The following is a 17,752-nucleotide window of genomic DNA, read 5'->3' on the forward strand; positions in this document are numbered from 1 at the left end:
GCGTATAGTGGGCATGCGGGAGGCCGGGTGGACGTACCGCCGAATTGCTCAACACGTGGGGCGTGAGGTCTCCACAGTACATCGATGTTGTCGCCAGTGGTCGGCGGAAGGTGCACGTGCCCGTCGACCTGGGACCGGACCGCAGCTACGCACGGATGCACGCCAAGACCGTAGGATCCTACGCAGTGCCGTAGGGGACCGCAATGCCACTTCCCAGCAAATTAGGGACACTGTTGCTCCTGGGGTATCGGCGAGGACCATTCGCAACCATCTCCATGAAGCTGGGCTACGGTCCCGCACACCGTTAGGCCGTCTTCCGCTCACGCCCCAACATCGTGCAGCCCGCCTCCAGTGGTGTCGCGACAGGCGTGAATGGAGGGACGAATGGAGACGTGTCGTCTTCAGCGATGAGAGTCGCTTCTGCCTTGGTGCCAATGATGGTCGTATGCGTGTTTGGCGCCGTGCAGGTGAGCGCCACAATCAGGACTGCATACGACCGAGGCACACAGGGCCAACACCCGGCATCATGGTGTGGGGAGCGATCTCCTACACTGGCCGTACACCACTGGTGATCGTCGAGGGGACACTGAATAGTGCACGGTACATCCAAACCGTCATCGAACCCATCGTTCTACCATTCCTAGACCGGCAAGGGAACTTGCTGTTCCAACAAGACAATGCACGTCCGCATGTATCCCGTGCCACCCAACGTGCTCTAGAAGGTGTAAGTCAACTACCCTGGCCAGCAAGATCTCCGGATCTGTCCCCCATTGAGCATGTTTGGGACTGGATGAAGCGTCGTCTCACGCGGTCTGCACGTCCAGCACGAACGCTGGTCCAACTGAGGCGCCAGGTGGAAATGGCATGGCAAGCCGTTCCACAGGACTACATCCAGCATCTCTACGATCGTCTCCATGGGAGAATAGCAGCCTGCATTGCTGCGAAAGGTGGATATACACTGTACTAGTGCCGACATTGTGCATGCTCTGTTGCCTGTGTCTATGTGCCTGTGGTTCTGTCAGTGTGATCATGTGATGTATCTGACCCCAGGAGTGTGTCAATAAAGTTTCCCCTTCCTGGGACAATGAATTCATGGTGTTCTTATTTCAATTTCCAGGAGTGTATATAAGCAAGTCAAGAGTTTAAAAAAGGGTTGTTGCATGATAGGTAAAAAAAAAAATTGAGGTAAGGAAGGCAGCATTGTGTGCAAGAGGTTCTAAAGGCATGACAAGGTGAGGTGGTGAAAAAGTAACTTGCAGTCACATCGGGGTTACCCGTTGGTGATGGTGGTGGTGGTGGTGGTGGTGGTGGTGGGAGGGGGGAGGCTTACCACCTCCCATCCAGAACCACCCCTAATACTGAATGTGGGAGAGTATATAGTTTAATGTAAAACTTGCTCCTGCTCTCTCTCTCTCTCTCTCTCTCTCTCTCTCTCTCTCTCTCTCTCTGGAAATGCAACACTTTGGCAGTGGCTATCTTGTCAGCCACAGGCATCTGAGATGGTGAGGCAGGCAAGCTGAGAGTGTGCCGCAGATCAGCAAGCAGGGTGAACTCAACAAGAACATGTGCTGTTGTCAATATATCACCGCAGCTGCAGTGAGGAGGATCCGCCCGATGCAGAAGGAACTCTTGAGTGAGTCTCGTGTGGCCAATGCATAGTCAGCACAATACAATGGCCTATTTCTCAGAAGCCTGAAGAGATGTATGCCACACCTTAGTGGACACCTTAATTGCTCTTAACATGTTTTGGGTCATAGACGGTTCAAATGGCTCTAAGCACTATGGGAATTAACATCTGTGGTCATCAGTCCCCTAGAACTTAAAACTACTTAAACCTAACTAACCTAAGGACATCACACACATCCAGGCCTGAGGCAGGATTCGAACCTGCGACTGTAGCAGCAGCACGGTTGCAGACTGAAGCGCCTGGAACCACTCAGTTACAGCGGCCGGCTGGGTCATATAAACCTGTGATTCCAACTCCCAGAGCCTCAAAATATTGGGTCAAATTGGCAATCATACATCCATGCCTGGTATTCTGACATGAAGATGATCTCCCGTAGTTGTGTCTTTGGCTAGTCGGTCAGCCTGTTCATTTCCTGGAATGCCTAAGTGGCTCGATGTCCAAATGAAGGTCACTGACTTTCCAGAGCTGCAGAGGTCAACTAGTAGGTCCTGGATGTTGGCGACCAAAAGATTTTTGGGATAACCCAGGGATATGTCTTTTAAGCAACTCAGGGAATTGCTACAGATCAGAAAGTTGTAGTGGCTAGGGTTTTGATGTACTGCAAAGTCTGAGGTATGGCAACCAACTCTGCAATGTGTACACAAAAGTGTAACCAATCCTGTCTTTGACTTTTGACACATCCGTATATATGCATGCCAAATTAGAACAACCCTGGAGGATTGAATGGGGCAGGAGTCTGAGAAGGGTAGGAACAGCGTCATCCTTCGGGCCACAATAGGGATCAATCTACATCACAGGACAGTGTATAGACCACCAACTGGTCTACCCAGTTTTGGGTAATGCGCAAACAGTCTGAACTGTTTGTTATGGAACAGAGTAGAGTGACATAGGTTAGTAGGCATCTGACAGACTGTGACTGTGTAATTAGCCAGAAGCTACTGTCTAACCTGCAGTGGTGAGACACCGGTTTCCACCAGGAGGCTGTCAACAGAGGTCATATGGACAGCCCTCATTGCCAATGGCACACCAGTGTGGTGAACAGCATCCAGCAAGCTCAGTACGGACAATGCTGCTGAACCACAGACAACACATCCATAGTTCAAGCAGGATAAAATCAGTGATTTGCAAAATCTCAGAACTAAGCCATCACTGCCCCAGAAGGAGTTACTAAGAAAACAGAAAGCATTTAGCTTCTTCATGTAAGTTGCCTTGAGCCAACAGATATGTGGCAGGCAAGTTTAGCTTGTTGTCAAATAAAATACCTATGAATTGTAAAGTTTCAACGACTTCAAGTAACTGGTCACCAAGATAAATCTCTGGGTGGGGATTGCACAGTACAGGGTCAGGAAAACTGCACAGATTATGATTTTGCAGGAGAAAATTGATAGCAGTGATTCAGTGCCCAGTCATGAACTTCCCATACAGTCCCCTGAAGTTTGTACTCAGTGGAGTGCAGTGATGCGGACGCATACTACAGGCAAAGATCATCCACATAAAGTGACACAGAGACTGTGGGGCCCTCAGAATCTACGATACCTTTGATGGTGATAGTGAAAAGCGTTACACTTGGAACCAATCCCTGAGGGACTCAGGTTTCCTGTAATGTATTGGTTTATTGGTTTCTGAGAGTCAAATATACCCAGACCCAAAAAAGTCTGAGAAATAGGAAATTCTGGATAAAAACGGGTAAACTGCCCCAGAAACCCCACTCATGCATTGTTGATAGTATGTGATGTCACCATGCAGTATCATATGCCTTCTGTAGGTCAAAGAACACAGCAATAGATATATGGCCTTTGACTTGAGGGCACTAACAAAGACAGTTGCCGACCTTATGTTCAAATAGCTTATACAGTCCATTTGTCAGAGAGAATGGCCAGTAGTTAGTTAAAATATGTGTGTCCTTTCTCAGTTTCAGGACAGGAATAATCATACTTTCCTGCCATTGAAGGAGAAATTCTCCTTCCCGCCAAATACAATTAAAAAGCCTGAGGATACATTTCATGCTGTTGGCATGAAGATGTTTCAGCATTTGGTTGCAGATTTTGTCAGATCCACAGGGCATATCTCGACACTCTGCCAAAGTGTTGCAAAAATCCCATTCATTAAAAGGGATGTTGTATGACAGAACTATGTGCATGGAAGGATAGCAGGCGGTGCTCGGTGACGTGTTTCTGGATCAGGAAATGAGGATGGTAATTACTGAAAGTGGAAACTTCAGCTAAGTGTGCTACAAAACATTCGGCAAGTACCATGGGATTAGTGCAGATGTTATCACTGAGAAGGACACCAGGAAATGCGGTGGGTGGCAGATGGCCATTCTTCCATACTAGGAAGAATGGGGTGCAAGATTGCATAGATGATACATATTTCTCTCAACATTCCTGATTCCTTTTCTTTATTAAAAACCACATTTTCATCCAGAATCTCTTGAATGTGACTAAGTTATCCATACAGGCCAAGTGCTAGGGCTGTGAGGATGGGTCGTGAGTCGTGGTTGGGTAGCTCAGATGGTAGAGCACTGCCCGCGAAAGGCAAAGGTCCCGAGTTCAAGTCTCGGTCCGGCACACAGTTTTAATCTGCCAGGAAGTTTCATATCAGCACACACTCCACTGCAGAATGAAAATCTCATTCCAGTTATTTACTGTTTCCACACAGTATTTTAAACTTTTTAAATGTCTTTATCTTCAGGCAGACTGTCTGGCTACGTTACTGAAGTGTTGAGGAAGTTGATTTAAATAATTTGGAAAACTGCTGCACATTTTTTTTAGATTATGTCAACTAATAATACTGGAATGATGGCATCCTCTTGGGTAAAATATTCCGGAGGTAAAATAGTCCCCCATTCGGATCTCCGGGCGGGGACTACTCAAGAGGACGTCATTACTAGGAGAAAGAAAACTGGCGTTCTATGGATTGGAGCGTGGAATGTCAGATCCCTTAATCGGGCAGGTAGATTAGAAAATTTAAAAAGGGAAATGGATAGGTTAAAGTTAGATATAGTGGGAATTAGTGAAGTTCGGTGGCAGGAGGAACAAGACTTTCGGTCAGGCGAATACAGGGTTATAAATACAAAGTCAAATAGGGATAATGCAGGAGTAGGTTTAATAATGAATAAAAAAATAAGAATGCGGGTAAGCTACTACAAACAGCATAGTGAACGCATTATCATGGCCAAGACAGACACGAAGCCCACGCCTACTACAGTAGTACAAGTTTATATGCCAACTAGCTCTGCAGATGACGGAGAAATTGAAGAAATGTATGATGAAATAAAAGAAATTATTCAGATAGTGAAGGGAGACGAAAAGTTAATAGTCATGGGTGACTGGAATTCGGTAGTAGGAAAAGGGAGAGAAGGAAACGTAGTAGGGGAATATGGATTGGGGAGAAGAAATGAAAGAGGAAGCCGCCTGGTAGAATTTTGCAGAGAGCACAACTTAATCATAGCTAACACTTGATTCAAGAATCATAAAAGAAGGTTGTATACATGGAAGAAGCCTGGAGATATATAATGGTAATCCAGAGATTTAGGAACCAGGTTCTAAATTGTAAGACATTTCCAGGGGCAGATGTGGACTCTGACCACAATCTATTGGTTATGAACTTTGATTAAAGCTGAAGACACTGCAAAAAGGTGGGAATTTAAGGAGATGGGACCTGGATAAACTGATTAAACCAGAGGTTGTACAGAGTTTCAGGGAGAGCGTAAGGGAACAAATGGCAGGAATGGGGGAAAGAAATACAGTAGAAGAAGAATGGGTAGCTTTGAGGGATAAAGTAGTGAAGGCAGCAGAGGATCAAGTAGGTAAAAAGACGAGGGCTAGTAGAAATCCTTGGGTAACAGAAGAAATATTGAATTTAATTGATGAAAGGAGAAAATATAAAAATGCAGTAAATGAAGCAGGCAAAAAGGAATACAAACGTCTCAAAAATGAGATCGACAGGAAGTGCAAAATGGCTAAGCAGGAATGGCTAGAGGATAAATGAAAGGATGTAGAGGCTTATCTCACTAGGGGTAAGATAGATACTGCCTACAGGAAAATTAAAGAGACCTTTGGAGAAAAGAGAACCACTTGTATGAACATCAAGAGCTCAGAGGGAAACCCAGTTCTAAGCAAAGAAGGGAAAGCAGAAAGGTGGAAGGAGTATATAGAGGGTCTATACAAGGGCGATGTACTTGAGGACAATATTATGGAAATGGAAGAGGATGTAGATGAAGATGAAATGGGAGATACGATACTGCGTGAAGAGTTTGACAGAGCACTAAAAGACCTGAGTCGAAACAAGGCCCCGGGAGTAGACAACATTCCATTACAACTACTGACGGCCTTGGGAGAGCCAGTCCTGACAAACCTCTACCATCTGGTGAGCAAGATGTATGAGACAGGCGAAATACCCTCAGACTCAGAATACAATAATTCCAATCCCAAAGAAAGCAGGTGTTGACAGACATGAAAATTATCGAACTATCATTTTAATAAGTCACCGCTGCAAAATACTAACATGAATTCTTTACAGACGAATGGAAAAACTAGTAGAAGCCGACCTTGGGGAAGATCAGTGTGGATTCTGTAGAAATATTGGAACACATGAGGCAATACTGACCCTAAGGCTTATCTTAGAAGCTAGATTAAGGAAAGGCAAACCTACGTTTCTAGCATTTGTGGACTTAGAGAAAGCTTTTGACAATGTTGACTGGAATACTCTCTTTCAAATTCTGAAGGTAGCAGGGGTAAAATATAGGGAGCGAAAGGCTATTTACAATTTGTATAGAAACCAAAAGGCAGTTATAAGAGTTGAGGGGCATGAAAGGGAAGCAGTGGTTGGGAAGGGAGTGAGACAGGGTTGTAGTCTCTCCCTGATGTTATTCAATCTATATATTGAGGAAGCAGTGAAGGAAACAAATGAAAATTTCGGAGTAGGTATTAAAATCCATGGAGAAGAAATAAAAATTTTGAGGTTCGCCGATGACATTGTAATTCTGTCAGAGACAGCAAAGGACTTGAAAGAGCAATTTAACGGAACGGACAGTGTCTTGAAAGGAGGGTATAAGATGAACATCAACAAAAGCAAAACTAGGATAATGGAATGTAGTCGAATTAAGTCGGGTGCTGCTGAGGAATTAGATTAGGAAATGAGACACTTACAGTAGTAAAGGAGTTTTGCTATTTGGGGAGCAAAATAACTGATGATGGTCAGAGTAGAGGATATAAAATGTTGACTGGCAATGGCAAGGAAAGCGTTTCTGAAGAAGAGAAATTTATTAACATCGAGTATAGATTTAAGTGTCAGGAAGTCATTTCTGAAAGTATTTGTATGGAGTGTAGCCATGTATGGAAGTGAAAAACAGACGATAAATAGTTTAGACAAGAACAGAATAGACCTTTCAAAATGTGGCACTGCAGAAGAATGCTGAAGATTACATGGGTAGATCACATAACTAATGAGGAGGTGTTGAATAGGATTGGGGAGAAGAGAAGTTTGTGGCACAACTTGACTAGAAGAAGGGATCGATTGATAGGGCATGTTCTGAGGCATCAAGGGATCACCAATTTAGTATTAAAGGGCAGCGTGGAGGGTAAAAATCGTAGAGGGAGACCAAGAGATGAATACACCAAGCAGATTCAGAAGGATGTAGGTTGCAGTACGTACTTGGAGATGAAGAAGCTTGCACAGGATAGAGTAGCATGGAGAGCTGCATCAAACCAGTCTCAGGACTGAAGACCACAACAACAACAACAATACTGGAATAAGTAATTACTATTCATGACATATGATCATACAGATTATTGAAGTTTATGTGTACAACACAACCATCATATTACTGTGCTTGGCCTCCCATGGCCATTTGGAAACACGCGGTGATGTTAGAGTACACAAAAACCATTTATACTTTTTCAATTGTTGTATACACTGTGTGAGTCTGAAGAGCTTCATGAGCAAGACGTCTGTTCATTAGAACAGCAGAGCACATTCTCATAGAATTCTAGTGCACAGGTAAACCTATGAACCGATTGGGGTGCTCTCACTCCCAAGTGCAACAATATTGTGTTTGACTAATAGCATCAATTGTCATAGGAGGTGCTATCCAAAATTTTCGGGACTGGTACTGCCACCTGTTGAAAACCTTACCTTTGGACTAATGGTCACCATCACCCTCAAAGTAGTTCCCATCTGCACATACACACCGGACCCAGTGCTTCTGCCACTGTTCAAACGTTTTCTGGAAGTCCTGTTCTCTGAGGGTGTTTATCACCGCCAGCGATGCTTCTTGAATCCTCTCTAGAGTGTCTAACCGACAGCCTTTCAACTTGAGTTTCAGTTTAGGGAATAGCATGAAGTTGCAAGGGGCCAAATCTAGTGAGTACAGTGGGTGGGGTGCAACGGTCATGTTGTTTTTTGCCAAAAAGGTCCTGGTGAGCAAGGACATGTGACAGGGCGCGTTGTTGTGATGCAGCAGCCAGTTCCCTTGACACCAAAGTTTGGGCCTCCGCCGCTGCACGTTTTCAAGGAGCCATTGCAAAATGTCACAGTAGTACACAGAATTCACTTTTTGGTTGGGTGGGACGAATCCTTTGTGTTCAATTCCCTTGGTATCAAAGATAATGATGATCATGCTCTTCACTTTGCTCTTTGGGTCATAACCATAAATCCAGCTCTTGTCGCCAGTGATAACACGTGACAAGAAGATGGGATCATCAGATGCAGTCTGACGAAGGTCCGTGCACACTTCAACATACTGTGCCTTCTGATCGGCAGTCAGTGTCCTTGGCACAAATTTTGCAGCGACATGATTCACGTCCAATTCATCAGTCAACATTCGTTGACATGTCCCATAACCAATACCCATTTCATCTGCAAAGTCTTGAATGATTCAACGTCAATCCGTACGAACCAATTGTTGAAGTTTGACAACAATGTCTGGCGTTGTGTAGCTAACGGGGCTTCCAGTGTAAGCATCATCTTCAATGTCTGTACGGCCAGCCCTGAAACGAGCATGCTGCTCAAACACACATGTACGGCTCATGCTCTGTCCCCCAAATTTTGTCACCACAGTTCTTACGGAAATGACGCATAAAGGGCCGAAGAATACCTCTGGATTCTTCACGTAACATCAGTTCATGAGAAATTTTCTAAGTAGGCTTTCATGGGATAATTTGCTTGTATTTAAAGAGTCTGGCAATTCAGATTTTTCAACATTTCTGCGACATTCCCACAAGAGAAGCAGACCTGTGATTGTTTTTATTCTCTTTTTTGTACAAGTTCAATATTGCCTGTTAAGTCTTATCTGGTACAGGTTCTACACATTTGAGCAATATTCTAAGAAGGGACACACAAGTGATTTGTAAGCAAGCTCTTTTGTAGACTGTATGCATTTTCCAGGTATCGTGCCAATGAACCGAACTCTGTCATCTGCCTTATCTACAAATGAATCTGTGTGATCATTCCTTTTCATATCCCTACAAATTGTCAGAATCAAGTATCCATATAAGTTGGCTGATTCTAAATCTGTATCACTGATAATGCAATCAAATGATACTTTTTGTTTTTGTTAAGTGAAAAGCATAATTTTACATTTCTCAACATTTATATTTACTTGCCAAACTTTCTACCACTTCGAAATCTTATCAAGATCTAACTGAATATCTGTGCTGATTTTATCACACAGCACTTCATTATAGGTTGCTGTGTCATGTGACAAAAAACTGAGGGACAATCAATATATAATATTAATAAACAACACATACAGCAAGTGTCTCAACATAGTTTTTTGGGGTGCTACTGACATTACTTCTACATTTATCACCTATTTTCCATCCAAGATAACATAGTTTGCAAAGAAATCCACAATCTAGTCACAAACCCCAGCCACTACCACTACCACTGACACCAGTTATAGCAACAACTGCAATAGCAATGAAGAGTGCAGTAAGCCTACCAACACCACTTGTTAAACAAACGAAAATAATGTTTTCTGGTGAAAAATCATGGAAAACAGAACCACAGGTCTACCTACTGTTCTGTCCACTGGAGGGGAAACATCGTCAGTCACATCTGTTAGGGCTGAACACTTTTTGAAAATGTCTTGGAGATCCCCCATCAGATTCATATCCAGTGGTGTCAAATCTTGTGCTGGTGGGCTGGTGCTCAATTCTGATGGCCCTCCTTCAGAAGGACTCTGGTCAGAAAGTGGGCTCAGAGCACAGTACGGTTTTGTCCTGTAATGAGAAAAGTACAATAATACATGGAAGCATCTATAAAATTTGAACAGGAGTTGGAGAAATGGTGAATGGTGGTTTGGGTTCTTAATGCTGCAATTATTAAAAAAATTTCCTACAAGATTCCATAGCTAATGCAGTTGAAATTATCTAAGTTCAAGAGCCATTACTATGAAATATACATCAAATACCCACTCGCTCCCAAATTCAAATTCTATTATTGTACAATATTCTTCACAAGTCTACTCCCTCCCTATCACTATCACAGGTGAACATACATTTGCTCAATTGCATCAAACTTAACAAACTGCTAATATGTCATTTGCTTTAAAATGTACTGTTAAAATAAAATTAGTGGCAAAGAGAGTACTGAATAGTTGGGACATGTTTATCTATTGAGTACATACTTGATTGAAGTGCACTCAGGAAGTCAGAGTAGATGGCAAATTTCACAGCTTGTACAAGTTACATCTGATCTTGTGGCCTTAATGTCACATACATATCCTCGTCATAAACATATTTTGCAAGTGAATCATGACGATTTAAGGGGACTGTCACAAAGCAACCGATGAAATTACCCCGCATTTTGATCCATCTGTATACACTAAAATGTAGTAGCACTGTTCAGCTAAAATAAGATAGCAATGACAAAGTAACCTGCACTACAGTTACTTGTGCATCTAAATAATTTCAAACTTCTTCTAGGCCTCTCCACAAGGACATAGCCAGGATTTTGTGGAAAAAAGGGGAGGGTCCAATTAGTTAAAGAGGACCTTAAAAAGACATTTTCCATTTATTTTTAAAATTTCCATAAAGATCGATAAACCATTTTATTCAGCAATGATCTCAAAGTACTTACCAGGCTGAGATATAATCTCCTTGCTTAGGAGTGCTGTATTTTGCAAACCACTAAGAAGCAGTCATGCTACAACCTCTATTCCCCCACCAAGGCCATTTTACATTTTTCTCCTTTCAGTTTGGACTTAAGCCGAGAAAATTACCAGGAAAGGCAAGTGCTAATTTTTTGGGGCTCTGTTATTATTACTGACAGGGCTTTTGGAATAAAGAAATCTCTGTTTCAGAGAGTAGCAAGAACAATTTTTGGTGACGAAAATACAAAGGACCCATAATTATTCAACCTTACACTTTCCCAAATTTCCTCAATTAAGTATGTGTCCCTTCACTTCATGCAATGTAAGGAGGATCATTTTCTGCATTAAAGAATGCCCTAGCACACAAATCCATGAGCCTAAATGAGGAAAATTTGGATTATTATTTATCATATGGCTTTTCGTGCCAGGAGTCTCCAAAGAGATGCTTGGCTTGCTCTTTTGATTAAAGCAGATGGGCTGTATCTTTAATGGAATTGGATTCTTTCAAGAAAGATAGGGATCTGGGAGGAATTAGCTGTGACCTTTTGTAAGGGACCAACTTTCTGAATTTTCCTAAACTGAAAATGGGAAATGCACAGAAATGCATTTTGAAGGTAGGCAGATGGATTCAAACCACCTCACCTCCCAAATCCACCAACTGTTAGCTCAGTGGTTTAACATGAAGAGCTACCCCAAGTTGAGGAATTTGGAAAAACTGGTTGTTGTATATTATTTTCAAATAAAGTAAAATGCATCAACACAAAAGATCAAATTCTGACATTGCATGTTTAGTCATTTGACAGTGCATGAATGCATTCATGGAATTTCTGGCTTATGTTGTTGCAGTATTACAAGACCATAAATATATTTTGCATGAAAGATGGAGGGAGGGATGCAGGGCCCAGCCGGCTCAGACGAATTCAAGCAGTCAGCTGAAAAAATCTTTTAGAAATGAATTATAGAATGTGCTATCATCCCATACCCCTTCTGTTCCCCACAAACCCCTCCCCATTGTTCTGTATCACAACCACTTTTCATAATTGAGTGCTGCCTAGGTGACTAGATTCAGCAATATTTTGCCATTTGTGCAATTACTGACAGAACATTGAGTATTTTTTTTTTAAAGACATGTAACCATTGCCGTTTGTTGATCAATGCAATTTTCAGGTAACACAGACAAATCCAAGTGTATTTTTATGCAGTGATTTTAATTTAATGTCATTTGTAATTACATTTACTGCTCCACTGCCTTGGGGAGAACTGAAATATTGCAACCCCAAAGTTCGATCAGCCTCCAAATAACGAATCCTGTGCTAACATTAAACTGCTGTAGATACATAATTATGCTATTATAGTAGTGCATACATATTTTTAACTTACCATAATGCTAACGGATGAATCAAAATCTCTTCTCCTCTTCTTTCTAGTTGCAAACTTATCCATAATTAGAAACTATCACAACAGCACACAGCACAAATGCAATAAACATAGCACTTAATTAAATTCATCTTCAACTAAGAACTGAACTGATTAACAAAACAGCAATGGAGCTTACATAAAACCACCAATTGGTCTTAGTGAAAACAAGGATGGGTAATAAGCTAATAGTACAATGGATATATAGATAATTTAAATCTATCTTTTGCTTTGCTGACTATCGATAGTGCATACCCCTTTTTTGTTGTGTGACTGAAAATCAAAATATCTTTCAATTTCACTAAACGGAAACTACACTGAGTGTAGTTTCATTTAGATTTAGGTGATTTGGGTGCGGGGGGACCCTGGACACACACACACCCCTTTGGCTACAGCTTTGATCTTAAATAACCTGGATGACAGTCATCTGAGACCAATCATTTTGATCTCAAGTTCGATCTCAAACTGGGGGGGGGGGGGGGTCAATCATGGAATCCCCACTTGTGGAGTTCTCATAAGATCTCAATCCTTCTAACATCACATGTAATTGTAATGTCAAATAAAACACCAAATAGGTGTTCAGAGAATATGAAGGCATGTTGTGTAGCCTACCCATAACCATTGCTTCTTTTCTGCACCTGAATAACAAACTAGAAGCAATTTTTAATGTTATTCATTTGTGTGTCTTCCTTTCAGCAGTACTGGGAAAGAGCTAGTAAGACCATCTCTCTCTTTATCTCAATTTCTGCAAGTGTGTGTGTGTGTGTGGGGGGGGGGGGGGGGGGGGGTGCAATTATCAGAACTATATTTATCACATAAAAATATCAAACAATTTAAAAATTGTTAAAGCTTAGCTCATATTTCTGTCCAAAGCAAAAAAGGGACTTTCCCTAGTTCTTCATTACTGTACCCCACACATCATTTGTATTCCAGGATTCTTTAATTGAACTATAACCTTGATCATAATTTAAGATCTATAAAGAGTAGAGGGAAATGATTGTCTGTAAAGAACATCAGAGTTGTGATTGCTCAACATATTAAGACAAAATAATATGCCACAGCTCCTAATGGAACTGGTTGCATAAAGTACAGGGTTATTACAAATGACTGAAGCGATTTCACAACTCTACAATAACTTTATTATTTGAGATATTTTCACAATGCTTTGCACACACATACAAAAACTCAAAAAGTTTTTTTAGGCATTCACAAATGTTCGATATGTGCCCCTTTAGTGATTCGGCAGACATCAAGCCAGTAATCAAGTTCCTCCCACACTCGGCGCAGCATGTCCCCATCAATGAGTTCGAAAGCATCGTTGATGCGAGCTCGCAGTTCTGGCACGTTTCTTGGTACAGGAGGTTTAAACACTGAATCTTTCACATAACCCCACAGAAAGAAATCACAAGGGGTTAAGTCGGGAGAGCGTGGAGGCCATGACATGAATTGCTGCTGATCATGATCTCCACCACGACCAATCCATCGGTTTTCCAATCTCCTGTTTAGGAAATGTCGAACATCATGATGGAAGTGCGCTGGAGCACCATCCTGTTGAAAGATGAAGTCGGCGCTGTCGGTCTCGAGTTGTGGCATGAGCCAATTTTCCAGCATGTCCAGATACACGTGTCCTGTAACGTTTTTTTTCGCAGGAGAAAAAGGGGCCGTAAACTTTAAACCATGAGATTGCACAAAACACGTTAACTTTTGGTGAATTACGAATTTGCTGCACGAATGCATGAGGATTCTCTACCGCCCAGATTTGCACATTGTGTCTGTTCGCTTCACCATTAAGAAAAAATGTTGCTTCATCACTGAAAACAAGTTTCGCACTGAACGCATCCTCTTCCATGAGCTGTTGCAACCGCGCCGAAAATTCAAAGCGTTTGACTTTGTCATCAGGTGTCAGGGCTTGTAGCAATTATAAACGGTAAGGCTTCTGCTTTAGCCTTTTCCGTAAGATTTTCCAAACCATCGGCTGTGGTACGTTTAGCTCCCTGCTTGCTTAATTCGTCGACTTCCGCGGGCTACGCGTGAAACTTGCCCGCATGCGTTCAACCGTTTCTTCGCTCACTGCAGGCCGACCCATTACAGAGGCATCCAGAAGCTTTAAACTGCGCATACCATCGCCGAATGGAGTTAGCAGTTGGTGGATCTTTGTTGAAATTCGTCCTGAAGTGTCGTTGCACTGTTATGACTGACTGATGTGAGTGCATTTCAAGCACGACGTACGCTTTCTCGGCTCCTGTCGCCATTTTGTCTCACTGCGCTCTCGAGCCCTCTGGCGGCAGAAACCTGAAGTGCGGCTTCAGCCGAACAAAACTTTATGACTTTTTCTACGTATCTGTAGTGTGTTGTGACCATACGTCAATGAATGGAGCTACAGTGAATTTATGAAATCGCTCCAATCATTTGTAATAGCCCTGTACATTAACAGTGATAACCGACATATTTTATGATAGCAATATCCTGTCTTAATTTTTTGTTAATACTTCACTTTTTTTAGATCTCAAGATGATTGGTCAATTATAATTAACTATTGCAGATCATGTGTCCCTTAAGGGAAGGTTTACTATCTTTGCCCCGAAAAAACCATGTTCTTTGAGAATTTTTTTCTTGGGATGTGTTATATATATCAACGTCAAATTTGGTCAAAATGTTTCTTGATATTTCCTCTACAAACTGGAATTTTTTCAACCGGAAATGTCTAAGAGCAAAGGCGGAAGTGCCGTCGGAATGAAACAAAATTTCGATGTAGACCTCCACGCGCAATAAGTCGCAGGTCAGCCGGCTCGTCTGAAATCAAAATTTAGTTGACGTAATCAAATTATATAAGATTCTTTAGGAGTTGTACGTCACTTAAGTTATTTGGACCATAGGAAACAAAATGGCGGTCATTTAAAAGAATAGGGTTTTTGTTATCGATTTTTCGACTTCGTCGGCCAAGTAAAAATATTTATAGTTGATGGATCGGAATAAAAGTGGTACAACTCCTAGTCAATTTAGTTAGCTTCATTGGAGACAAAGAATCATGCCAATTAGTTCAGTAGATTTGAAGTAACCATACCGCGCGTTAAAAAGAAGTCACTTTGAGAAAATCGCGTTTGAAGTTTTGACTACATATAAATGCAATATTATGCAACTTACGTTCAATCTGCTATTCCGGGTCCATAAACTAGTCCTTCCTCTTCCTCGCAGAGGGCGCTCTGCTACATCTGGTCTATCCTGCACTGCTCCAGAGCTGCTCGTATGGCTGGTGACAAGCGGTTTTCCGCCAATTGAATCCGGTGGTCGTCTGAACTGCGTCGAATAGAGTCCCAGGGTGACGTCCATCGTTGGCATGGTCTTCAGAATTGCTGGATACCCTTCGTTGAAGCTGCTCACTGCCAGGAAAGTCGCAATCTCCACAGTGTTCACACCAGAATGCAAATGCTTGGGGTCTAACTTCCAAATACACGCATTCAAACTTTCATTTGAATTGTGTGTGTTTCCTCCCAAGCACCGGTACAATAGCTCGTCCTCCAAAAGGGCCTCGTAGATCAGATGAACCACTTTTTGAACTTCTTTGGAGAGCGGCTGGGCGTGTTGATATTCGTCCAGATGCCTGGTAGCCGCTACAATGCGCCACTTGCACCAGTTTCCCCAGCCGGACAATTTTGGTGTTGTGGGTGGTCATCCATCGAATACTTGTGCAAATACATTGCCCAAATTGCCTTCTTCATCTCTTCTACCAAATTGGAATGCCGTTGGATTGCCAAGCTGTAGTACGTTGTAAGCTCCTTGATCACTTTATCAGTAAGCTTCCCTTGTCCTTTTCCTCCGATGCCTTTGTTTTGTTTCTTTGCATTTCTAAGGCGTGTGCCCATTCTTTTCTCTACATGTCCTATACATTCTTTCTTCTCGATGATCACATCTGGGTACAGGTTCAAATCAACGAGGCCTTTGAAAGTTTTTGTATCACCGTCCCCAATATAATACTTGCACTTCACGCCGCATAACTCTTCCGAACGCCAAAACATCTGCTTCATAGCGTTGACCTCCATTTTGCTGCACTTCCGGAATAATTCATGCTGCATTGTTCTTCATGAGACTAGTACCATTTTTCATACTCCACGGGATCTAGTGATGCTCTGTTATCCCAACAACTCTGACAGAATGATGACTTTACTTGACAATCTAATACTTTCTTGCAATATTTGCCGACTAGCGAAGTTATTCTGAACAATGACGAAAAGCTGCACTTCTTCCATGATCCATCGCCTGAGACTGATAAATGCATTTGTTCCTGACCCGTCTGTCCATTTAGTTCAACTTCTTCAGATATTGCTCTCGTCCAAACAACCTCAAATACAGCCTTCGCAGCAACGTACACATTTTCCAGGCAATTGTAGTACAGAGTAGTAGAGAAGCCAACTGACACATCCATGAGCCCACAAAGTAAGTTCACGCCATGTATATACCTTGTCCTAACAGACGCATAATGAGCTTAAGGCAACGATTAATTTCATATGACTGGTTCACCGTCGGAGATGATTCGACATGACGTACAGGACACTTGCATCGAATAGTCAGCTTGAAACCAAGGCCTCGTTCAATGGTCCGGGTGAATTTCACGTCACCGTTGCAGGTCTTGCACTTTAATATTGTTGATAAAAAGTTGAAGACTGCCACAATGTTCAGCATCATGTAGGAAAATCCAGGATCAATCTCGATGTCATCTTAGTCAGTGAATTTCAGCTTTTTCACAGATGTGCTCGGAAGAGTAATCTCGTGCTCAACTATGTGCTGGTTCCCTTTGAATTTCATCGGCCTCTCAATCGAGCAACTGTCTCTCCTGGGTATTCATGGCATTTTCGTCGCACTTGTCACACATGTGCTTGTTTACACACCGGGAACACAGACTAACTGATCCAAGAAGCAAATCTAACGTAGGTATCTACATCACAATATTTACCGATGGTCAGTAAATGAAGCAGACATGCAGCGCCATCTAGCAATCGCTTGAGTCAGTATTAGTCATTGGTAAGCACACAGAATAACTTTTTGCAGCTACAAAGTCGAAATTCCCGAAAAAGAAACTGGTGCGTGAAAAAGGCCAATTTCAGGCAGGTGCATTGTTTTGTTCAACCGCGAATAACAAACATTTCCATTCCGTATTTGCTAAAACCGTTTTAGGGGTGGATTCTGAACAGTATCATGGATCCAATAAACGCAATTTTTAAAAAAATCGATTTTTTGAACCAAAAGATAGTAAACCTCCACGTAAGTGTCTATGTCAGGTCTCTTAAAATCTGTAATTTTACAGTATATGAAAGAGAAGCAAGACATCTCTGAAGCAGAAGTCCTTCTCTGCAGAGTGATTTACTCGTTTATTTATTTATTGAGATGTACTACCCAAAGTAACTTGCTGCAAGTCTCTTATTATGAGAATTTCATAGTAATTTAATAACAGCAATAAAAAGGGTCTACATAGGAGAATGAGGCCACAGATGGAGTTGTTAAAATAACAATGTGTGTTCAGATTTACTGAATTTTTCAAAAATTTTGCTATTAAGTAA

The 17,752-nt window shown here is 42.0% G+C and overlaps 1 protein-coding gene across 2 annotated transcripts in view; it reads right to left on the reverse strand.

The window, feature by feature from the left end:
- Nucleotides 1–17,752, reverse strand: part of LOC126187376 (DENN domain-containing protein 1A-like) — a 286,790-nt gene that overhangs the window by 39,521 nt on the left and 229,517 nt on the right. For both annotated transcript variants that reach the window (XM_049928424.1, XM_049928423.1), the window contains exon 12: nucleotides 9,708–9,909. In XM_049928424.1, the coding sequence (XP_049784381.1) occupies nucleotides 9,708–9,909 (202 nt within the window). The remainder of the gene's footprint in view (nucleotides 1–9,707; nucleotides 9,910–17,752) is intronic.

Source organism: Schistocerca cancellata, chromosome 5 (genome assembly GCF_023864275.1).
Source record: "Schistocerca cancellata isolate TAMUIC-IGC-003103 chromosome 5, iqSchCanc2.1, whole genome shotgun sequence".
NCBI classification, from domain to species: domain Eukaryota; kingdom Metazoa; phylum Arthropoda; class Insecta; order Orthoptera; family Acrididae; genus Schistocerca; species Schistocerca cancellata.